The sequence below is a fragment of the Eptesicus fuscus genome, chromosome 2, assembly GCF_027574615.1.
Source record: "Eptesicus fuscus isolate TK198812 chromosome 2, DD_ASM_mEF_20220401, whole genome shotgun sequence".
Taxonomy (NCBI): Eukaryota; Metazoa; Chordata; class Mammalia; order Chiroptera; family Vespertilionidae; genus Eptesicus; species Eptesicus fuscus.
Genome location: NC_072474.1, coordinates 2,445,986 through 2,471,032, shown reverse-complemented (window position 1 = coordinate 2,471,032; position 25,047 = coordinate 2,445,986). Strand labels below are relative to the sequence as shown.

Here is a 25,047-nt window from a genome sequence, read left to right as displayed (position 1 = left end):
ACTCTTCAATAATTATTAACAAATTTCATTAAATGTGACTTGCCTCAAATCCCCCCAAATAGCAAGCGAATAAACCAACACTGAAGCCTTGGCCAGTGCTCTGTCTGCGACACTCAGGCAGCTTCCAGTGATAATGGACATTACCCCCAGGAAAAGGAGCAGCTGCATTTCAGGCACTGACATCAAGACAAAGCACTTTGCAGGGATATAATGAGGCTAAGTGGAGCTAGTAACTGCCTAACGTCACAGAACTAGGAAGTGGGGGGTGGCATGTGGGAGTCACACTGTGTGACCTCTAGTCCCACACCTTTGTTCTCAGAATCATCAGGCAGGCTTGTTAAAATCCAGATTCCAGGCCCGTTTCCCAGAGTTTTTGATTCAGCAGGCCTGAGAATTTGCATTTCTAACAAGTTCCAAAGTGATGTCAATGCCAGTCCAGGGAGATCACATCTAGAGAGCTTGGTCTACACTGAGCAGTCTTCTGCTCTGTGATTCATTGTGATGAGAGGGGTGGTGCTCTAACATCTGCATAAACTCTGCCACCTCTCAGGCCACCACAAGCCCCAGGGAGCCCCAGGGCTGCCATGAGGCACACTCAAGAAATGTTTTGGTTAAGCATTTCAGGGCCTCATGACACGCTGACCACAGCCTTGTCAGGAGGCAGATTTTTGTCAGGCATGATTTCAGAGCCAACACTCTCAGTTGAGTGTTTTATTTTATAAAATAGATTTTCATTGATTTCAGAGAGAAAGAGAGAGGGAGAGAGAGATAGAAACATCAATGATGAGAGTGAATCATTGATTGGCTGCCACCTGCATGCCTCCCACTGGGGATCTAACCTGCAACCCGGGCATGTGCCCTGACCGGGAATCGAAGCGTGACTTCCTGGTTCATAGGTCAACACTCAACCACTGAGCCACGCGGCTGGGCTTGAGTGTTTTATTTTTTTATTCACTTGACAGAAAACATACATTAGATCCTAGAAGACACCATGCAACAGGTTTAACTAGTTGCCACTGCACAAAAGAACTCTTCTGGGCTCTGAGGACTCCCTGCATGGCCTAGGACAGCCCGTCACCCAAAAGAAGGAGAAGAACCCTGCCCCAGAGAAGAGGCTGGCTGCCAGGCGTCCCCGGAGCCCATCCCACAGCCATAGGGAGCCACGACGTTCACACACTGGCTGGACAGCATCACAACAACGGTTGTGTTGGGAGGAAGGGGTCTCCTGAACTAGAAGATGGCCTTAAAACCAGGGTGTCCAGACAATCTATATACATTGTGAACATATAAATTAAGAGGTTCATATGTATACAAAATTCTTGAAAGGGGACTTAATTTCATTCTATGGCATGCCAGGTATTTATCAGAACCTGAAACCAGTGGTTTTCAATGGAGCCAGCATTACAAATAGAAGGTATTTATTTATACATGGGCCCTGCTCCTCTCGTGGGCACCATGGAATCCTCTGGTGTTGTCAGGACCTCTGGGCAACCTCAGCACCCCCACAGGTAACCCATCTGCAGTCTGCATCTTCCGAGAGAGCAGGGGACTCGCTCTGGGGCTCTTCTCCTGTGTCCCCATCTCAGCTTGGCGGCGCCTCTGAACCCAGGGGCTGCCCGAGGGAGTGACGCTGCTGTCGGAGGAATAATCCATGCACTTGCGCAGGATCTCGGGACTGGTGCCACAGTTCAGCCTACCTTCCTCGGCCAGTGGGGACTTTCTGGAAACGCCTCTGCGCTGAGCCGAGGGACTGCTCCAAGGACTTGAGCATGGGGAGGCGTTCGGACTCAGAAAGAGGTTCTGGTGGCCAGAGGGGCTGAGCTTATTGGTGACCACATGCCGCCGGCCAGCCATAGGGGACGTGGGATTGCTCTCAGGGTCGGAGGAGCTGTTCGCAGAAGACTCGTCACCCATGTATTGAAGCTCCTCAACTCTCTTGTTCAGGGACTTGTTCAAGTGGATGCTCGCAGTGGGCTCCTCGTCATGGGTCTTGTCTTTGGGAGGTTTCTTTTTGGGTGGCTTCATACCAATCAGAACAGCTTTCATGTTCTCCTTGCCCTGAGATTCCATGATCATAAACTCATAGGCTTTGATGGCGGCTTCCACCTCCTCGAACTCCACAATGGCACATTCTTGGGTCCCCACCTGGCTGTACCGGCTGCTAATCCTCCGAATGTCAGGGGGCAGCTCTCTCCCAGGTTTGAGGATCCGCACTGATGAAATGACGCCAAAGGTCCCAAAGAGCTTGAGTAGGTGCTCCATCACCTTCTCTTGCACCCTCCCATTCTTCTGGGGGGCGCCCAGGGCCCACAGCTTAGGGGACAGGTAGAGGTCATAGACTAGAAGCATCTTGCTGGGGAGGTTCTCATTGGGGAAGAGAGGGACAGGGGTGGTCCTCCTCACCTTCCGGTGGTCCTCGTTCAACTCTAGGGTCACTGAGTACTTGAGGGCATGTGCTGTGGTTCTCCAGTCCCGTGTAAGGTGTTTCACCTGAAGAACACAAAGCAAATCTGAAATGGTACCCAATGTCCTGGTCTACCTTGTATCCTCTGTAATCTCCCTCACACCTTTCCTTATTCCGGAGGACTGGTATCTACAATCATACCCGATGTGAGCAGGCACTCAAAAATCTAGTGAATGAATGAATGAACAAACACACTTTGCAGAATATCAAATGAGGCAGCACAGTTGAGAGCAGTGCTGTCCAACAGAACTTGTCATGCTGATGGAAATATTCTATCTGTTCTGAACAAGTTCAGAGATTAAACCTGCAGGCTCTGGACAAAGGCTATTGGATGCACAAATGCAAGGCCCACCTCCAACTGGTAGTGAGATCTAAAAAGTTATTCAACCTCCCAGTGCCTCAACTTCCTCATTTGTGAAATGGGGATGTTAATATGCCTGCCTACCTCATAGAGTCAGTCTGAGGATTAAATGAATAAATACAGGCTGTCCCCCAAAAAATGTATATGCACTTTGAATGATTATAACCTCAGTGTTTATTAACATGCAGTTCATTTTCAAAATTTAAAGGAATCTACAGAAATGAATCATTTGTTTTGTCAATGCTTGTTTTCAAACTGATGACCGTTCTGAAGTTGTATTTATGCATTTATGCATTTACTACAGCGAAGGTTCCAAAAAATGTTTCATATTTCACTGCAATATCTCCTGGAAATAATTTTAGCTGTTTCAACTAGGAATTAAATCCAACTTGGGCCTCATGAAGAATGATTAAATAGATCCCCTCCTCACTTAGTGGAAAGTGTGGGTATGTTGCAGTATGTGAAAGCTATATTTATATCGTAAAACAGTAATTTTCAAGAGGCCCACTTTCAGTGAGGGAATTCCAGGAAGAATGAGTCATCCTGAAGAAACGGTGGAGATGGGTGGGGTGGGTGGCCTGATCCAGGAATGGCGAGATCACCCCGAGTCCTCTGAGGCCAGGCCAGAGCAGCTGCTCTGCAGAGCAACCAAAGCAGGAACTTCTCAGGACTCAGGAAGGACTCCCTCACAGAGCAGCATTGAGAGGACCGTGGCAGAGCTCTCCACCATACAGGCAGGCTCCTGGAAAGAGGACACTTCCACTCTAGCCTGTGGCCTCCAGATGAAATAGCCGGATTTGTACTTAGGATGTGGGAACCACAAGTCACCTACACACAGACAATGGAGCTGATCACTGTGACACAGGCTAAGGGCAGAGAGAAGTGGGTCCAGGGAAAGAGTTGGACTGGTGGTGAATGAGAGATCCAGAAAGGATGAAGATGATGACCACAGGTCAGTGCCAGGTTGTGGGAGAGCCAAACAGTGGTCCTTTTGAGGGTAGAACATGGGGAGCCTTCTCCAAAACAGGTCAGGGAGGGAGACTCTGGAGAGGACAATCCTAAGCCTGGAGCCTGAGCAGATGGTGCCCGGAGGAGGCCAGTGCTGCCTTGCTCAGAGGGCTGGAGAACTGGCCGCTGGCCATGGCCAGTGGAGAGAGCAGGTTCTGGCAAGCACTCCTCCAGAGCCGGGAGCAAGGTCCATGAGAAATTCAGTCTGAGCGTCCCAGGCCTGTGTCTGAGCTTTTAGAAGGAGTAGCCAGGCACCTAAGAGGAACCAGGGAGCTGTGGGCTTTGTGCAATTACTAAAAGAACTTTGTGAGATTTTAAAACACTGTCATTTCCCTGTTTGTTACCTTTGTCGTATAGGTTTGCTACTATGATTAGCAGGAAACCCTGTCAAAGGAAAAATGTCTTTGCTCTCATTTTGGAGATATTGGGGAGTCTGTGTCCACTCTGCGGCTGGTTTTCAACAGAGAAGACACCTCCTAAATAGATACGTAAGTGGCAAGTTAAAAAGGAAAGAAAATCAGGTTGACTCTTAGGGCGTCTGGGGAGGAAAAAAGAAATGTATAGGATGAGTCCACTGGCTGTTGCATTTTGGGGCTCCCGACGAACACTTTGCGTGTGAAGGCTTGCTCACTGTTCCCTGCACATGTGTGACACTGCGGTTTATAATAAGGAATACGTGTATTTGGTCTTCATTCCCATTCCTGGCACTGACCCCTGAAACCTTTTGTCAATTCCTAAGGGATCAGAGCACTAGAAGCATCTTTTGTTCTAATGAGGGGACCCTGGGTGGGCTCCCAAAGCTCCTGGATGGGGCTGGTCACCAGAAAGACTGAGTCATAATTAGAAGCTTAGAACTTTCAGCCCTCTGCCCCCATCCTCTGAGAGGGGAGGGAGGGTGGAAATGAAGTTAATAATGATCACTTTTATGGGAGGAAGCCTCCAAAAAAATCCCAATAATGGAGGATTTGGAGAGCTTCCAGGTGGGTGAACACATCTGCCTACATGGAGGGTGGTGCACCCCAACGCCACTGGGACAGGCGTTCCTGTGCTCCCAAATCCCACCCCTTTGTATCTCTCCATCTGGTTATTCATCTGTATCCTTTGTTATGGCCAACTGGTAAAGGTAAGTGTTTCCCGAGTTCCGTGAGCTATTCTAGCAAATAATCGAATCCAAGGGGAGGAGGCCACAGGAACTCCTGATTTGTAGCCAAGTTGGACAGAAGTTGTGGGTAACCTAGGGACCTACTACTTGTGATTGGCACCTGAAGTGGGGGCCAGTCTGTGGGACCGAGCCCTTAACCTCTGGGATCTAATGCCATCTCCAGGTAGACAGTGTCAGAACTGAGGTGAAGTGTAGGACACTCAGCCGTGTCACAGAAATGCTTGGTGTGGGAACCCTCCCCTCACTTCTGTTGAAGTGTGAGTGTGGGAATGGCAGCAGAGGAGGTACACAGGGGGAAGAGCAGGTTTTCCTTTGGAACATGCAATGCCACTTCCCGTCTCCTGTTTGTTGAAAACTCCTACTCATTCTCCAAGATCCAACTTTAATGTCGCACTTCTCCAAGCAGGATTAGTTGCTCTAAGCAACTCACCACCAATAATCCTTTCTTTCTTTCATGGTGCTGTCTAGGGTCATATTGTAACCTTTCACTAGTCTCTCTCTCCTTCACTGGACTTTGCAAAGGCAGGGGAATGCCAAATTCATCTTGTATATCCTATGCCTAACACAGTACTCAGCATACAGGATGAGTATGCTTGATGAAGGAATAAAAGAAAGAGAACAGAAGAGGGCAGAGCACACCAGGACCTGCGGCAGAGAAGCGTCTGGGAGAAGAGCTGTCCTAGGTGCTTCCTGACAACTTGGCTAGGACCTACTCATTACACGTTTCGTTACCCAACAGTCAGTGTAGTGCTTTTCCATTCCAGTAAACAACTTCCCTCAAGGGAGACAGAGTTCTGGGGCCGACTTATCTGCCAGCTCTTCAAGAAGCAGGCGAACGCGGTCCACTTGCTGGATGTGTGCACAGCAGGGCCATGCGGTCTGCCGCCCAGACGGCAGCAACAGGCAGACTTCCCACGTCTCCATCTACAGGTGAGGTTGGCAGTGCACACAAAGGCGGCTGAAACCTTGGAGAAGGGCTTATCTCCCAGAGTTCTGAGCACTCCTTCCTCCTTTTATTTACTCAACTATACAAATGAAAAGCTTGAATTGCATATAATTCTAGGCCTGGTAGGTGTCTCAAAAGGCCATTGCTGAGATCTGTCCCCAAACCCAGGACCCTTTTCATAGTGTGGGACAATCCTAAATCCCCTCTCTTGATCATTTTTCTCTTTTTTCAGGCATCAGAGGAAGTAAAAAATTACTAGTCATTAGGTTTGAAAAGGGTAAAAAAATATTTTGACCCATAACCCCAAACAGCCTTGAAACCCTTTGGGCAGCTCTGACAACGAGGTCTCACCTTTTTGAAGGATGTGAGTAGCTTAACACTCACATATCCCAACTTGTTCCTCCTCACATGCTTTAGCAGGAAGGCGTCCTTTTCCAAGTTTTCATTGGAAAAGTAGAATTCAATCTGATCCACCAGTTTCCTGATTAACTCCTCGTCTGGAGGCTTCCACTCCTGCTCCAGGTCCTCATGCTCATTCTCGCCCCCACTTGTTGTGGCGCCACTGAGACCAGAAGGAGACACTGGGTGTTATCAGCTGAACTGTCTCCCCCCACCCAGAATTCATATCTTGAAGTCCCAACATTCCCAGCTCAGAATAAGACCTTATTTGGAAAGTGTCTTACAGATGTCATTAGTTGCAGATGAGGCCATATCAGAGCAGGAAGGTCCCTAATCCAGTAGGACTCATCTTTAAAAGGGGAATCCGGACACACAGAGAGAATGCTGTGTGAAGATGAAGGCAGAGACGGGGAAAGGGGGGCATGCAGAAGTCAAAGAACATCAAAGACTGCCCAAAAAATACCTAGACCAGACCCTTCCATAGCACCTTGAGAGGGAGCATGCCCCCACGGACACCTTGATTTCGGACTTCTGGCCTCCAGAACTGTGAGGCAATACTTTTCTGTAGTTCTAGGCCCTCCGATTTGTGGTGCTTTGTTACAGTAGCCCTAAGAAACTGCGCTGGGCCATACCTGAATTGGACTCTACAGAGGGGGTGATCACATGGCCACAGGGGATAGGTTTTGCTTCCAAAAAGCTAAGAAATCACGCTTTGGTTTTTAACAAGGAGGGGGGACCATTAATACAACAACACCCTCTACTAATATTTATGTGCTGCTCTTCTATCCGATGCTTTTCACAATACACTCCTTATCCTTCCCTCCCCACCTCCACCCTGCAAATCCTGATTTCCAGAAGGTAGTCTGGCAAAGTAACTAAGAGTCCCAGTTCTAAAGTTACACCGCCTAGGTTTGAATCCTGACACCACCCTTTATTAACTGAGTCAAACTGGGCAGGAGCTCCACTGCCACACCACGGTGCCACTTCGGGAAATGGGGAGTCATGACAGGATTATGGTGAAGGTTAGATGAATTAAGACAGCTCATATCCAAAGAGCTCCTGGCATACCATAGAGCTCAGTAAACGACAGATACATCCATTTGCTCATTCATAAGAGGCAGATCTAGGATCCAAACTCAAACTTGTGTCTCCAAAGCCAGCACACACAATATTTTCCAGGTTTTGTTGGGACCCTGCCTTGAAATCTGAAACAATCCCATTCACCAGGGCCTTCTAAATGAAACCCACACCCCCAGGAGCTCCCCTGGCTGACTTTCCCTCCTGAGAATAGAACATGAGAACAAGCCAAGGAAATCCTGGGCAAAGCTTCTTCAGGATGGCCAACCTTTCACAGAGGTTATAAAAACCTCAAAGCCATAACTATTTAGGGAATGCGTGATTATCCAAGTCACAGTGGACACCATCATTAAAAGTTATCAAAGGTGAGTTATCATTTGTATATTTATTACTAAATTAAATTATGCATTATACAAATACTATATATACTACACAATAAAAAGGATTAGTTAAAAACTACTTCTGGAAAAAAATATAGCTGCTTTCCTATGTGGTAGCTTTATGTCCAAGAGCCTGAACACCCAACTCACAGCTTCCATTACCATGTTCTGAGCAGAGAGAACAACTCCGGGTACAGACACACACACCTAGTCCACCTAAAGCATCCGTGTGCTTCTACTCTGTTAGGAGAACGTGTTCACAGCAGCATTATTCACAATAGCCAACAGATGGAAGCAACTCAAAGTCCATTGATGGATAAATGGATAAACAAGATGTAGTATGTATATACAGTGAAATATATTTCAGCCTCAAAAAGAAAATTCTGACACATACTATAACATGGATGAATCTTGAGGACATTATGCTAAGTGAAATAAGCCAGTCACAAAAGGACAAATACTGTATGATTCCATTTATATGAGGTCCCTAGAATAATCAAATTCATAGAGACAGAAAGTAGAGTGGTGGTTAAAAGGGGATGGGAGAGGGGTGAATGGGGAGTTATTGTTTAATGGATAGAGTTTCAAGTAGGAAAGAAAAAAATTCTGGAGTAGGAAGGTGGTGTTGGTTGCACAACAATGTGAGTGTACTTAATGCCACTTAAAAAGGGTTAAGATGATAAATTGTATGTGCATTTTACCACAATTAAAGTTTTTTAAAAAGGAGGCCTTCAATAAAAAGTATGTTTACATGCATATTATGTTTCCTTTACAAAGAAGCAAACAATTAACATTTCCCTTGGATCAGCATTAAGCTCTTACATAAAGTAATCAACCAAGGAAAAAAGGGAGCGGGCTCAAAAATCGAAGTACTATAACCTATTAGTTTATGGTTGGAAAAGGCTCATCCATTTATGTCCTTTGACCCTAGCAAAATTTTCACTGTTTTTCAACCACCCAAAAAAATCAATTGCAGAGGAGTCAAAATGAGAATAAAAATAAAATATTCTGTGAGGAGGAAAAAACAACAACAATTAAATCCATCTCATAATTTTTTCAAATTCAGAAATTAAAATTAGCATAAAATATAGGCATTGGTTGATTTTAAAAATGAAAAGGTTTCGTTATTTGCCTGTAGACAGTCTGGAAATGGGGTCAGTTTTTCTATTTAACTTTCATGTCATTGATTTTCTTCATGTGACTGGTAAACAATTCATCTTTTTCTTTATAAACATTTAAGAAATAAACTTTAGAATAGTTTTAGATGTATAGAAAAATTGTGAAAATAGTACAGAGAGTTCCCATAGGCCCAACACCAGGCTTCCTCTTCTATTATTAATAGCTTACATTCATAATATATTAATGAATATTAATGCATTATTATTAGCTGAAGTCCATATTTTATTCAAATTTTCTTGGTTTTTACCCAATATCCTTTTTCTGTTGCAGGATCTCATCCGGGATGTCATATTGCATTTAGTCATGACTCACCAGGCTCCCCTTGGCTGTTACAGTTTCTCAGACTTTCCTTGTTTTTGATGACCTTGACAGTGTTGCCGGTGTTCAGGTATATTGTAGAATGTCTCCCTTTATGATTTGTCTGATATTTTTCTCATGATTAGACTGAGGCTATGGGGTTCTAGGAGGACCACAGAAGTAAATTTCCATTCTCATCACATCATCAAGGCCACGTACTATCAACATGACTAATCACTGTGGATGCTGACCCTGGTCATCTGGCTGAGGCAGTTTGTCTCCATCGTAAAGTGACTCCTTTCCCCCGCTTCCCACACTGCACACCTTGGAAGGTAGTCACTGAACACAGACCACACTTAGGAACGGGGAGTTAGACTCCAAGGCTATTCCTTTGGAAGAAGGAAGGTCTGGGTTGCTTTTTCTTGGTGGGTCATGTGGGTCCCTTCTATAGCTGTACACTCCTGTTGGTTTTCTTCTTAGGTGGCTCTATGTACATGGGTGGCACACGCCCACTGGCAGGCCTCCCTTAGGGAGAAGAGGCAGGGAATCGTTACGTAAACCTCATATGGAGAAGGCTTTACATTGTAGATACTGGCTCTACCTTAGCAGCTCTAGATCACCAGTTAGTTCATTCAATTCCTGTAGAAAATAATCTTTTTCCCCCCTTGGAAGTAAATGGTATGCTGTCTGCTACTTTTCATTGTCAGGCAGAGAGACTGGGCAATTGTTCCAAAGGAAGAATTTGAATTACTTCTCAGATATTAGCATCCCTTTTCACTCTTGTACCCTTTCCAGGCTTCTGTCTTCCCATCTCCTGCCACCTCCTCTGGCCCCCTGCCCCACTCCAGTTGCATTTCAGGTTAAGCCTATTCCACTCTGTGCCTTATCACACGTTTTGAAGAACAGCCATGTCACTGCTCTAATGATGATGTTAACAAAACAACATTTTCTATTTCATATTAAATAAAACCCAAGTCCTTAGCAATATATTCAGATTCATTTAGAATCTGGCTGTAACCGGCTTCCAAACTTATTTCAACCTATTTCCTTTCAGATCTTTTGCTCCAAGCAATTAGAGTTATAGTTCCTGCCCTGGCCTGGTGGAAGGCTGATTGGAGTGTCATCGGTACACCAAAAGGTTTCGGGTTTGATTTCCGGTCAGGGCACATACCTAGGTTGTGGGTTTGATCCCTGGTCAGGCACATACAGGATGCAACTGATCGATGTTTCTCTCTCTCTCTTCACCTCTCTCTAAAATCAATAAAACATTTTTTAAAAGGCTTATAGTCCCGCCCAGCGGCATGGCTCAGTGATTGAGTGTCCATCTATGAACCAGGAGGTCACAGTTCGACTACTGGTCAGGGCACATGCCCAGATTGCAGGCTGGATCCCCAGTGTGGGGTGTGCAGAAGGCAGCCGATCAATGATTCTCTCTCATCGTTGATGTTTCTCTCTCTCTCTCTGAAATCAATAAAAATATATTTAAAAAAAACTAAAAGACAGACTTACAGTACCTTGTAAGGGTCACAAGGTTTCTGAACTCTAGGCCTTTGAGCATACTGTTTCCATCTCCTTGAATGCTTTGCCCCATCTCTCAAGTATAAATCCTAGTTAGACATCAAGGTTCATCTCAAATGCAATTCTCCCAAGAAGGAAGTCATTTGAGCTTTCAACTAACACTTGTCTATAGTTGTATTGAAACTACTTGTGTGCACTTCTTTTTAGTGCCCTGAACTGAAAGTGCCTGGGGAGCAGGGTTCATATTGGGTTCTTTCATTCTAGCATCAACCCAGAGCCTTGCACATAGTAGGAATTTAGAAAGTATCACCAGTATAAAGTGAATCATTTCTGTAAGGGCAAATCACGCCTATCAGGATTTTTTGAGACCGAAAGTATAAGTATGGTTACTGATGAATATCTTGTTAGTGCCCTTTCTTTTTTAAAAAATATATTTTTATGGATTTCAGAGAGAAAGGGAGATGGAGAGAGAGAGATAGACACATCAATGATGAGAGAGAATCATTGATTGGCTGCCTCCTACATGCCTCACACTGAGGATTGAGCCGTGGGCATGTGCCCTGACGGGAAATTGAACCATAACCTCCTGGTTTATAGGTCGATGCATAACCCCTGAGCCCATCAGCTGGGCTTGTTAGTGGCCTTTTAAGAGAACTTTAAAAAGATTTACATTTAAGTTTTATGTTTACACGAGAGGCCCGATGCACGAAATTAGAGCAAGAGTAGGCCCTCGCAGCCCTGGCCGCCTCAGCCCTCGCTGCGTCAGCCCTTGCAGCCCCAGCTTTGTCTGGAAAGTCGTCCGGACAGTTGTTCCGCTGTTCGGCCATTTGGTCAATTTGCATATCACGCTTTTATTATTATAGACTAGGGGCCCGTTTTGCAGGAAGATTCCTGCAAGACTTCGTGCGGGTTTCCCTCCCGCCACCGGCACCTCTCCCACCCCCCCATCTCTCCCGCTGCAACAGGCAGGGCGCACCCTGCCCACCCCGCCGCGCCCGCAGCCGCTTCCGCCCCCGCGGCCGCCACCTCCGCGGCAGCACACACCGCTGCCTCCACGGCGCACCCCACCCCCCGTTCCCCCGACCCGCCATGCCTGCCGCTGCCACCCACTGCTGCCCACCTCTGTGGCCACCCGCGCAGCCCGCATTTTCCCTCCAGCAGCCGCCTTGCTTTCTACTTTCCCTCCCTCTTCCTTCTATGGTGTCTTCAGTCTTCACTCCTCCCTCCCTCAGTGTATGCAAATTAGTCATCATCTTGGTTGGGTTAATTTGCATACTCGCCCTGATTGGCTGGTGGGCGTGGCTTAGGTGTAGCGAAGGTGCAGTCAATTTGCATATTACCCTTTTATTAGGTAGGATTATTGTTTCATTTTAAATAAAGCATTGTACATTGGGAGTGGTGATAAATGCTTTTGTTACAGTTGTAAACCTGGTAGAAATAGAAACACAGTGTAGAAATAGGGGGCACATTTCAAAATAGAGGACTGGGCTCCATAGGCCAGTGTTGAAATATTTATCATATTTGTAAATAATTTGGAGAAACAAATACAGCATAAAATATCCAAGGCTTTTCTCATAAAATCTCAAGCTAATTTGGATATATTAATTGAGTGGTTAATCTATGAAACTTTATAGAAGGAAAATATCCAATCTAAAATGGTGGAGTAGTGAGCTCCTCACTGAGACTTTCAACACAGTAAAGATCTCTTGGACTCATCTATCCTTGCATATGATCTGATATTGTGCTTTGGCCACCAAGACCAGGAAAATGCTGGACAGCAACAAGAAAGATATTGAGAAAACATCATTTATGAAAAGAACTAGGGTTTAGTTCCATGTGAAGTTTCTTTTGCTTTGTCTCTAGAAAAAGATAAGGATCTGAAAACATTCAAAAAGGCAACCAAATTGATGATGCAATATAAAAACATGAGGGCAAAATCAAAAGATAAAGGTTCGTCTTAGAGACAGATTGAAAATATACAAGTATGTTCAACTTTGGAAAAGGCACCTTGGGAACAACTCCATTTTGGATATCACTAGCAGAAGCTACATCCTGTTCTGTGTGCCCACAGGTTCTTATATATTTACTAGAGCCTGTTGCATGAATTCATGCACATGTGGCGTCCCTCAGCCTGGCCGGTGATTGGGGCCATTCGGGGCCATCTCACCCAGTCCAGGAGGAAGGACTGTGGGAGGTTGGCCAGCCATGGGAGGTTGACTGTGGAAGTGCACTGACCACCCGGCCAGCCGGGAGGAGGGATGGCTGTGGGAGATTGGCTGTGGGAGCACACTAACCACCAGGGGGCAGCTCCTGCATTGAGCATCTGGCCCCTGGTAGTCAGTGTGCATCATAGCGACCAATCAACTGGTCATTCAGTGGACCAGTTGTAATGGTTCCCTGAGCCCAGCCGGCAGCCTCTGCAATCAGGGACCCCGTGGGGGATGTCCAACTGCCAGTCAGGCCTAAACCGGCAGTCGGACATCCCTCTCGCAATCTGGGACCACTGGCTTCTAACCGCTCACCTGCCTGCCTGCCTGATCGCCCCTAACTGCCTCTGCCTGCCTGATCACCCCTAACCTCCCTCCCTTACCAGCCTGATCTTGCCCCCAATTTCCCTCTCCTGCCAGCCTGATCTCACCCCCAGCTGCCCTCCCCTGCCAGCCTGGTTGCCCCCAACTGCCCTCCCCTGCCAACCTGATCTCACCCCCAGCTGCCCTCCCCTGCCAGCCTGGTTGCCCCCAACTGCCCTCCCCTGCCAGCCTGATCTTGTCCCTAATTGCCCTCCCCTTGCCAGCCTGGTTGCCCCCAACTGCCCTCCCCTGGCAGCCTGATCTCGCCCCCAACTGCCCTCCCCTGGCAGCCTGATCTCGCCCCCAACTTCCCTCCTCTGCTGGCCAATTTGGTTCTAATTGGTCAGTTTCTATACCAATCAGTGTCAAAAGCTCCACCACCTAGGCAGCTATTGGCTCCTCACAGTTGACCCAGATTTGGTTCTAATTGGTCAGTTTCTACACCAGTCAGCGTCAAAAGCTCCACCTCCTTGGAAGCCATTAGCTCCTCACAGTTGACCCAGATTTGGTTCTGATTGGTCAGTTTCTATGCCAGTCAGTGTTAAAAGCTCTGTCTCCTAGGCAGCCACTGCCTCCTCACAGTTGACCCAGATTTGGTTCTGATTGGCCAGTTTCTATGCCAATAAGCATCTCTGGGCCTATCAACAGGGCCTGATCAGAAAGGCAGGGCTGATCAGCAGCCCCGGTGGAGGCCTGGAGAGAAATGGATGCAGTGCTGCTGGGCAGGCTCGGAGGGAAAGAGAGAGACAAGTGCTGGTCAAAAGCTGCCTCAGATGCTACAGATCAGCCCCTGCTTCTCTCTTCAGGTCTCTTTCCGGGCCTGATCCAAAGCCCCCTCAGCAGTCACTGCTGGGTCACCAGGCCTGCAGCCACAGTAGTCAGCACTGGGTCCCCATGGCAACCCAGCACTGACTGCAGGACTGACTTCCGGATTGGTGTTCTGATTGGCTGGTTTCTATGCCAGTCAGCGTCTCTGGGCCTATCAACGGGGCCTGATTAGAAAGGCAGGGCTAATCAGCAGCCCTGGTGGAGGCCTGGAGAGATACGGATGTGGGGCATCCGTGGCCAGGCTCGGAGGGAAAGAGAGAGAGGCAAGTGCTGGTCAAAAGCTGCCTCAGATGCTACAGATCAGCCCCTGCTTCTCTCTTCAGGTCTCTTTCCGGGCCTGATTCAAAGCCCCCTCAGTAGTCACTGCTGGGTCACCAGGCCTGTAGCCACAGTAGTCAGCACTGGGTCTCCATGGCAACCCAGCGCTGACTTCTGGATGGTCAGCCTTTGGTTGTGATCGGTCGATACACCCTGACTCTTTATTTTAGAGATTAGAGATCATGACCTATCTTCTGACATGATGTTTGGATATGTTCTCAGAACCTGGGAAGAGTACAACTTGTGGATGTGTCTGCAGATCTAAATAATGATTTGTGATGAGGAGCAGAGGTAAGGTATACAAAGTACTTAGTTCCAGCCTGACCATCCTGGCTCAGTGACTGAGCATTGACCTATGAACCAGGAGGTCATGGTTCGATTCCTGGTCAGGGCACATGCCCGGGTTTCAGGCTTGATCCCCAGTGTGGTGGGGGGCATGCAGGGGGAAGCCAATCAATGATTCTCTGTCTTCGTTGATGTTTCTATCTCTCTTTCCCTCTCCCCTCCTCTCTGAAATAAATAAAAACATATTTTAAAACACACACACACACACACACACACACACACACAAAGTACTTAGTTCCATGTCTGGCACAAACTGGCATTGATAAATGAAGGCTTTCATTATCATCATCCAGAGCAAGGAAACAATAGCTTGAGCAATGTCCCTAAACATTATGGAGAGAAAGAAGCCTAGATATTTCTGTTTGCTGTATGAAAAGCAGGTGTGCTCAGTGGCTTATTATTTGTACTAATATTTAGTACTAGAGGCCTAGTGCACGAATTTGTGCCCAGGTGGGGTCAGCCCACCCCAATCGTGGCTGATCGGGCCTGGCCAACTGGGGAGAGGAGATGTGGGAAGTTGGTCAGCTGGCCCCGCCCCCCCTTCATCAGGGTGAGGGGGCTGAACCAGGGGCGGGGCCGGCCAGGGGAAGGGGCCACAGGCAGTTGGCCGGTCAACCCCACCCCCTGGTCAAAGTCCTGGTCGAACTCCCAGTAGAGGGGACAATTTGCCTATTAGCCTTTTATTATATAGACTAGTGGCTCGGTGCACAAAATTCGTGCACAGAGAGGTGGGGTGCCCTCAGCCCAGCCTGCACCATCTCCAATCGGACTTCCCTCTCGCAATCTGGGACCGCTGGCTTCTAACTGCTCACCTGCCTGCCTGCCTGACCACCCCTAACTGCCTCTGCCTGCCTGCCTGATTGCCCTTAACCCCTCTGCCGGCCTGCCTGATCTCCCCTAACTGCCTCTGCCTGCCTGCCTGATCGTCCCTAATTGCCTCTGCCTGCCTGCCTGATCACCCCTAACTGCCCTCCCCTGCTGGCCTGATCTCACCCCCAACTGCTCTCCTCTGCTGGCCAATTTGGTTCTGATTGGTTTGTTTCTATGCCAATCAGCGTCAAAAGCCCCGCCTCCTAGGCCGCCATTGGCTCCTCACACTTCAGCCAGATTTGGTTCTGATTGGTCGGTTTCTATGCCAGTCAGCATCAAAAGCTCCACCTCCTAGGCAGCCATTGGCTCCTCACAGTTGACCCACATTTGGTTCTTTTTTTGGGGGGGGGGATGGAGGGTGGGCTGTTTATTAAGTGGTTAGTACAGGGGTCAGACCACATAAGTAGTGTCAGCCCCGGGAATGCGACCTCTCAATGTTGATCACAAAGCCACCAAGGCTGGTCCTGGTGAGTCCCAAGATCAGAAATGAAACTGAAAGGCCTAGGTCACATGCTGCTTCCAGGCGTCCAGGCTGGGCAGCAGGGAGGAGATGCCCATGATGTGCCAGGTCTCCCCATCGGACACCACTGAGGTCTGGTAGGACAGCAGCTGCACACCTACCTCTGCCAGGAGCCCAATCATGGTAGGCAGCATGGCAGGGTTGGAGGGCTGAGCCCTGAGGAGAGGCACTTCAGGTCTGAAGGCAGCTCCATTGAGTGCCTGCAGCACAGGTGTGGTGCCCTGGACAAAGTCCACAGCCTGGTAGGGGGCACCTGCCAGGGCCACGCTCAGGAGGCCTTCCCCGCATCCTTGCGCTCCTGGCACAGTGGGGTTATGGGAGGTGGTTACATTGAGGCCGGTCTCCTTCACCAGCAGCGTGGTGTTGACCAAGTTCACATCCGCATGATTAGAAGCATCTTTGAGGAGGCCAACAATGACTGCGGGGCTCAGGCAGTTCCCAGCATTCTTCAGGGATAAGGCCTTTGGGGGACCCTGCCCAGGCTCACATCAGAGTCCCCAGGGCTTCTGCCAGACCAATCCAAGGTTTGGTGTGCAGAAAGAAGGCACTGGTAAGAGCTTGGGCATTCACAACCCCCACGAGGGCTCTCCCCTTCACCATGTCCATGAACTGGACAGCGATCTCCTCCCCGCAGCAGCTCTGGGCCTCCTTGGTGCTGGCGCCCAGGTGGGGGCAGCTAGTGACGTTCTCGTGGTCCACGGCACGGTCCGAAGCGGCTCCTCCATGAACACATCCAGCTCTGCACCCAAGCACTGCCCTGACTGCAGGGCCCAGAGCAGGGCGCCCTCATCCACGATCCCTCCACAGGCGCACACCCTTCTTGCACAGGGCGAAGGTGCTGTCGTTCAGCAGGCCTGTCGTGGAGGGCGGGAGAGGGGTGTGCACAGTGATGAAGTCACAGAGGGGCCAGATCTCCTCCAGGGGCAGCTGCTGAACGCCGAAGGAGGCCGAGACCTCTGGTGAGATGATGGGGTCGTACCCTACAGTCTTCATCCCGAAGGACTGCATCTGGACAGCCACCTCTCTTCCGATCCTCCCCAGGCCAAAAATTCCCAGGGTCTTTCCCTTCAACTCAGTTCCCATGAACTTCTTTCGGTCCCATTTGCCATCCTTCATCGAAGCTGTCGCCTGGGGAATCTGCCTGGCCAGAAACATGATCATTCCACAGGTGAGCTCCACAGCACTAAGACTGTTCCCACTGGGAGTGTTCATGACCAGGATGCCCTTCCTCGTGGTGGCCTCCAGATTCACGTTGTCCATGCTGGTGCCGGCCCTGCCCAACACCTGGAGCTTCTCTGCTGCGTTGATGACATCCGTGGTCACCTTGGTGGCCGAGCAGAGGAGAAGGCCTTCGCAGTCCTGCAGCTCGGCTATCAGCTCCTCTTTGCTCAGGTTCTGCTTCTCCACCACCTACAGCCCTCCATCTTGCAGGATCTTCCAGCAGCAAGGGTCCAGGCTGTCACTAATGAGCACTTTCTGTAGATTTGCGAAGGCCATTGCTGGAGCTGGCCTCGGGATTGATCACTCTCCCTGGACAGAAACACCTCTAAGCCCCCAGATTTGATTCTGATTTGTCAGTTTCTATGTCAGTCAACATCAAAAGCTCCGCCTCCTAGGTAGCCATTGGTTCCTCACACTTCACCCAGATTTGGTCCTGCTTGGTCAGATTCTATGACAGTCAGTGTCTCTGGGCCTATCAACAGGGCCTGATCAGAAAGGCGGGGCTGATCAGCAGCCCAGGTGGAGTCCTGGGGAGAAATGGAGGCCCGGCTGCTGGCCACATTGGGAGAGAAAGAGAGGCAAGTGCTGGTCAAAAGCTGCCACAGAGGCAACAGATCAGTCCCTGCTTCTCTCTTCAGGCCTCTCTCTGGCCCTGATTCTCAGCCCCCTTAGCAGTCAGTGCTGGGGCACCGGGCCTGCAGCAAAGCAGTCAGCGCTGGGTTGCCACGGCAACCCAGCACTGACTTCCCTTCTGGTCTAGCTTCGGTCATAAGGAGCTTCGGTCATGCCGGTATTATACCCTGGCTCTTTATTATAGAGATTATAATTTTAAATCATTTTATACATTGTAAGACAAAGAAAACAAATAAATAGGTTAATATTATTAGAAATCAAGAGTTCCAGGGTAAAATTAAAGGAAGTAAAGCAAAACCTTATAATATTAAATTAGAATTCGCAATATAAATTAAAAAAAAGAAAACATTTCCTAGCTCTGTCCATTGAAAAGACCTGAAAGCAATGGTGCCCCAGTAGATATTAGCACTCAAATCCAAGTCTTGGTTTATAAATACCTTTCCACTAGTATTTGAAAAACTAGGGATTCCTGTGGAAATGGCTAAATCCCATGACTGGAATAGGAAAAATATAAATTAAGTCTAGAATATCTAATACCAGCAAGTAAGGAAGTACTCAAAAAAGGGGAAATAATTAACCATTTCTGCTTGCCTCTTTAGGAGGAACTTTTATTCAACCCCAGGTGATGACACAAAACTCTCTTTTATAGCAGAATGCAAATAAATGCACTATAAAGGATAAAATTAGAAAATCACCAATTTGCCATCCCCAATTAACTGACTCCAGCAAGGATCATCAATGCATGCTACAACCATTAGGAGAAAGTGGTTGGAGAAAGAATATTCACAAGAAGTGCACCTATTACTTGTTAATTGCAATAGAGGGACCACCTTAACCAAGAGGTCAAATTTAACATCACTAACGGTAGATGCAGCCTAAGGAGATGCAATGAAAAACCCACGGCATTGTCTGTGAAGTGTTCTCGCCCAAATGTTTAATCTGAATCTACTCAAGCCTTTAGCCCTAACTTCCAGTTTACAGGAAACACGTGGCACAAAGGAGCAAGTTAAACCAGACCAATTCAAACTAGGAAACATTCAACAAGACATCTGGCCTCTTAGTTCCAAAATAGAAAAGCATTTTTTAAAAAGTGGTAATGTTCTAGATTAAAAGATTCTAAAGACATAATAGGCAAATGCCTCGACCTGGGTTGGATTCTGGTGTAAAGGGGGAAAATAACAGCTATAAAACACAATATGGGGCAATTGGGGGAATCCTGACTATGAGACTTGACTATTAGATTATTTTAGGGATTATATGAGTGAATTGTTAATTTTCTTTTTTAAAAATACTTTAAAAATATTTTTATTGTTTTCAGAGAGCAAGGGAGAGGGAGAGAGAGATAGAAACATCAATGATGAGAGAATCATTGATCGGCTGCCTCCTGCACTCCCCCTATTGGGGACCGAGCTGGCAACCCAGGCATGTGCCCCCAACCAGAATCAAACCTGGGACCCTTCAGTCCACAGGCCAATGCTCTATCCACTTAGCCAAACAGGCTAGGGCAGGGAATTGTTAATTTTCTTGATTGCAATAATTATATTATGGCTTTATCGGAGAATGTCATTATTAAGAGCTATAAAATGAAGTATGTAGGGTATAAATCTTATGTACCAGATATCTGTAAATGCTTCATGAAAAACCATACACATTATATGTCCATCAAATAAATGACAAAAATATTTCCAACTGTACTATTGTTTCACATTTTATGTTTGAAATTTTTAGGTTAAAAGGTGATAATAAAAGGAAAGAAATTTTTTAGTGAACAAGATGTGAGAAGACTAATGAACATTTGGAGGTTACAAAGATTTTTCCTTTTTTCCATTTATCCCTTGTCCCTGGGTATAAGCCAGGTATTGGGCTAGGTACTGGAGATACGGAGAGGACTCAGGCAAGATCACTGCCTTCAAGGATCTCACTATCCAGTGGAGGAGAAACACGTATACTTCAATCCCATAGAGTGATTCTGATCTCAGAGACATGATTCATTCGACAAATATTTAGAAAATACTCACTACATGCCAGGTGCTGAGAACAGGGCAAGCACGGTCCCTGAATTCACGGAGCTCATATTCTGTTGAGGGATATGGAGCTCTAGAATTATAATTGTGGGTGAGTGCTCAGACTAAAATGGACAGACGGCTACAGCAACACAAAGGAGAGGAAACAAATGCAGTTTTGGGGTCAGGATGGGGGTAGTGAGGAAGAGGCAGTAAAGCTTTCAGGCTGACTAGAAGTCATCAATCAGAGGGACCTAGAGGTGTAACTACAAAGGCAAACAGACACAAACTGCACCCTGTGTTCAGGGACCTAGAGGGGATCAGGCCTGTGGGAGCATGAATTGCTAGGGCAGGCAGGAAAGGAAGCAATGGACTGCGGGGATGACGTGGGTGGGGGCCACATCTCCCCGAGCAGATTCAGAAACCTGGGCTGCCTCTTGTAGGCTCTGGGAGCCCAGAGTGTTCTCCCAGGGTGGCAGCTTCTCCCGTGCCAGGCTGGGCCCAAATGAGGGACGGTGAGCATCCTGTCCTTGGCTGCATCTCCTTGTGCTCTGGATGTCTGCCTGCTGGGTTCTGTTGGCTACACTACCCTGAAGAGCCCCAGGGATTTTTCTGGGGTCAACTCTATGCCAGTGGGCAGCAGGAAATGCTTCTGACTGAATGTTCTATGAGACTCGAGCCACTGGACTGGAGCTGGGAGAAAAGGGCGGTTCTGGAGGGTAGGTGAGGAGGGTGAGGGCAAGAGGCCTACCAGAACTGAGGATCATGTTCTCTTAGATCCCATAGCGGATCTTTCTGGGCCCAAAAAATAAGTAGGGCTTTACTCCATGCTAATGGTACTGTCTTAGCCCCAGGATAGAGGACAACTTTTTGCTAACCAGAGGCAAAATAAATGTGAGGAGGATAAACCACTCAGAGCTATTATACATGACCTCTGAAGTTATTTGACTAGGTGGCGGCCTTCTCCTGAACACTGTGAGATCCGGTGACTGTGGAGTCATTATTTTTATACTCTCAATACTCAGCAGAGCTGAATGAATGAATCAGACTTTAAAGTATGTAAAGTGCTGAAATGTCTACTATGTCATCTGCTGCGGCCCAGCTTTCCTCTTCAAATACCCCTGTCTCCACTGGACTACCCTGAATCTCTGGGTCCCCAAATCCAGACTTTTTCACTGGGAAAGAGTCAGCCAGTGATGGGGGATAGCTTTGGTCCCAGTCTCCTTATGCCTTTGAGGTGACTATTCTTCCAATGAAAAAGATTTATGCCTGCCGCAGAATAACCCTGCAGAGCCCTGACAGCTAAAAGCATGTGCAAAGCGTCTCAGAAGAAGGCTCTTAATAAGTGCCTGTTGGCATTCCCCAGAATTGGCAAGTTCTGCCATTCCCTACTCTCATTTCTACGGACACTCCATACTGTCTCATACTGGACACTCCATACTGTCTCTCCTTTCAACGGCAGGAACAAAACCACAGTCCGAAAGGCTTGGGCGTGAGTTGACACAAGGATAAGCTCTCCAGTTGATGGCAAAGTTCGGGCCCAGAGGCACGGTTAGACAGGTGGCTTCTGGTGCCCTACCAGCTCCAGACTACCCATCACCCAGGAACCCAACGCCAAGGCAGCAAGAAGATGATGCAAGCATAGAAGTCAGGGGGGGAAGACTATGTGAAAATGGGAATCCCCAGCAAGGGGGGATACAGGCAGCAAGCCCTAAACCGATCCCAAATCAGGGCAACAGAGCTCTCTAGGCCATGAAATCACCCCTCCTGGGATCCCACAGCAGCAGTGTCCCCGTGCCTGGCCCCACCCAGGGAGGGAAGCCATTTGGACTGATAAACAGACTGGGCAGTGAGGATTTGCTGGAATCCCTGGAGCAGGGGGGTGGGGGTGAGGACCCTCCAGGGTAAAGACCAGGCTGGGCTGAGCTTTCTAGAAGCTCGGAAGGAGCGGACGGGGAGGACAGCCCAGGAAGGACTTCCTCCTGGGCCCCAGACCATGCCCGCGGACAGGCCCTCGGATCCCGCCACCAGCCCCGGGTGGGAGGGGGCCGGGGTCGCTTACAGAGCTGCGGGCCCGGCCGCAAGGACGGGCGCAAGGACGGGCACAGGGACGGCCACGGCCCTGCGGACGCCGCGCGGCACCCGGAGCCGCGTCCCCGGGGCAAGGCTGCCTCCAGCCCCTCCGCTCGCTGCGCGGCCGCCCCGAGCTCCCCGGGCCGGACCGGGGTCGGAGGTCCCACCTGTGCCCGCGGCTCGGCTCCTCCTCGCTGGCGCTGCCCCAGCCGGGGCTGAGGTACCGGGCCGGGCGCCCCGCGCCCCGCGCCCCCGCGCCCTCCCCGTCGTCCTCCGGCTCCGCCGCGTCCTCGGCCTCCTGGATGGCAACGCGGATCTGCACCGCGGTCTCGGGCCCGGGCAGAGCCTCCTCGCCGGGCTGGGCCATGGCTCGCGGGCCGCTCGGAACCGCGGCGCCTCCAGGCCGAGCCAGCCGGGCCGCAGCGTCTACGGCCGGGGGCAGGGGCCGCGGGGCCGGGGAGGCGGCCCGGGAGGCGCGGGGGTCGCGGCGCCCCGCCCCGGACGCCGGCGGAGAGCCCGCGCGGGCGGGGCCGCGGAGGGAGAGGGCGGCTCCCCCGCTCTCCTCCCGGAGGCCGGTCCGAGGGAGGTCCCGGCCCCAGCCTCCAGCGCGCCCTCGGCCCTCGGCCCACCGCCCAAACCCGGCCGAGGGCTGGGCTGCGGCTCCGCCCGCTCCGTTCCAGGCCGCCGGGGCGGGGCGCGGCGCCTCTGCCTCCTCACCTCGCAGCTGACTGGGGGCAGGCACGCGGCAGCTCAGGCTCCGTGCCCCGCGGGTCTCCCGCTGACCGGGCAGCGGTCTGATATGATATCAGAATCAGCACAGCCCACTGACCTCTGCGCCCTGCGGTCAGGGCCCGGTTCTCAAAGTGCGGCCCAGAGCAGCAGCACCGGCTTTCCCTGGGAGCTGGTTAGAAATGCAAATTCTAACCCCCTCCAATCCAGACCCGAATCGGAATCTTGATTCAGAACCTTTAACAAGCACTCTAAGTAATGCTGAGGGTCCACGTTTGAAAAGCCACTGTCCTGTATTACTTTAGAAAATGTCCTTCTCATAGTATGTATTCAAATATTTGTTGAATGAATAAAGGGAGCTATTGAAATGCCTGCTACCTTTTCCACATTTAGCTTTAAATGAGTTCCATCTCAACCCTTCAAATAGGACCCAGAATCTAGGGTCAGAGGCATCGAAATAAATAAACCCGAATCTGCTTTCTGGAAGCTCTTAGTTTAGGGCCTTAAATGTAATTTATCTTGTTGATCTGCCACACTAGGACTCCAAAAGAACGGAAGCCTGGACCAATACTTTTTGATACAAGCAATCAAGTCAGGAGAGGTTCAAGAAATGGGGTCTCTTGGAAAGCAGTGTCTTGTAAAAGAACTCATGTCTGGGCTGGTGTCAGGAGAGATCCAGGGGTTCAGGAAGAACAGCCGTCTTTTTAAGGTTTGACTGGAATCTATGTCCCTTTCTTTGTCAGATCTCTCTCCTGACAGAAGAGGCCTTAGAAAGAATAAGTGAAGGAAGAGAGGGGCCTTGGTGTTCTGCACCAGCACAGCTTACAGCCCAGGTTCTGAGATACGGGAAAGGCAAAGAGCGGGCAGGATCTTTCCAAGCCACCGGTGCCTTTCTCCGCGCTACAGAGCTTATAGAACCTCTCTCCCACCCAGTCCACTTCTGCGATGAGGAGCAAGAAGAGGTTTGCATCCCTTTCCTTGCCTCTGGGTCTGACAGCTTTAGTTCCTGAATTTTACAAAGCAATGCTTTTTCTTTTATTTAAATCATCCTGTGTGGCAAAGACATCAGGGATTATTCCCCTTACTCCACAATAATGCCTCACATAGTACCAAGTTTTATAGTTTATGAAGAATTCATGCATACCTTATCTCAGGGTTTCCAATTGCCTGATAATGAGTCCTCTGAAGACTTTTCTGAAAAGATAGATTCCCAGGACCCCGTAGTTTGAGAACTTGCAGTTGGTGAATGAGTCTGGTCTGCAGAATCATTTTATTTAGTTGGAGTGTTGAAAAATACATTCAATTTATATGCCTTAGTTTAAAATATTTTTGGCTGTGCTGATTCTGATATCATTTACTCCTCATAAAAGAATTTTGGATTAGAAAGGATATAAAACGTCATCTAGCCCTAAGCTCTCCAATTAGGGAATGGGTACCCCAAAAGTACAAACCCCTCTCTGCCAGGGCTCCACTGAGAGAAAAGCATATATGAGTATATTAACAATTCAGAATATACTGTGGAATCAAGTGCAAAATTTGCTGGAATTTTTAAGGAAACTTCACATTTGATTTGACTAGTCCTACCCACACACCCCATCATTTCTGTCACTGGTGAAGGAACCAGGCCTTTTAAAGGGCCCCTTGTGGCTTCTAGCTCCTTCCTTCACAGAGCTGCCCAGGCCTGGGCTGAGCGCCATTGCAGGCCGTTGGCACCAGCACTGAGATGGCCAGCAAACTCTCTCATGACCTCAGTCTGGAGCTGACATCAGCCCCTATCCCCGGCATCTTGAGGGCTTACTTTTTACACTAAACTCAAAACAGAAAACAGCTTTCCCCATCACTTCTGAAGATGAAACAAAAGGAAGCACAGTGGCAGGGCATCAGGACAGACTGAGTTAGACTAAAGCCAACACTCCATAAGGAAGGCCTTCCGTACATAAAAGGTTGTTGTTTTAGGTCCAGTTGGAAGTATGTTTGAGTGTCCCTGACACTGGAGTTGGAAACCAAGGATTTAAGATATTAATGTGGTGAAATTGGGGGCAGGTTAAGTGTTGAAGCTACAAATTGATAATATGGATCAGGGTCCAGTAAAGGGTCTGGTTTTAACTATAGGTGAAGGGAGGTTTTTATTGACTCATTTAATCAT

General features: G+C 48.8%; 1 protein-coding gene and 1 pseudogene across 1 annotated transcript; both read right to left on the bottom strand.

The window, feature by feature from the left end:
* Positions 1–930: 930 nt before the first annotated feature.
* On the bottom strand, positions 931–22,798 carry LARP6 (La ribonucleoprotein 6, translational regulator). Its single transcript, XM_054725256.1, has 3 exons — positions 22,340–22,798; positions 6,293–6,503; positions 931–2,490 (listed from the first exon to the last, which is right to left on the bottom strand). Exons 1-3 carry the CDS (start codon positions 22,537–22,539, stop codon positions 1,423–1,425), a joined length of 1,479 nt encoding a protein of 492 aa, XP_054581231.1. The 5' UTR covers positions 22,540–22,798; the 3' UTR covers positions 931–1,422.
* Positions 16,203–17,390, bottom strand: LOC103294948 (D-3-phosphoglycerate dehydrogenase-like; annotated as a pseudogene).
* Positions 22,799–25,047: the final 2,249 nt, after the last annotated feature.

Excerpts from the sequence above, each read along its gene's own strand:
- LARP6 (XM_054725256.1), bottom strand. The coding sequence starts at position 22,539 with ATGGCCCAGCCCGGCGAGGAGGCTCTGCCCGGGCCCGAGACCGCGGTG. Across the intron at positions 6,504-22,339 it reads GAGCCGAGCCGCGGGCACAG|TGGCGCCACAACAAGTGGGG; the intron begins GTGGGACCTCCG and ends TTCTGGTCTCAG. Across the intron at positions 2,491-6,292 it reads TACTCACATCCTTCAAAAAG|GTGAAACACCTTACACGGGA; the intron begins GTGAGACCTCGT and ends TGTGTTCTTCAG.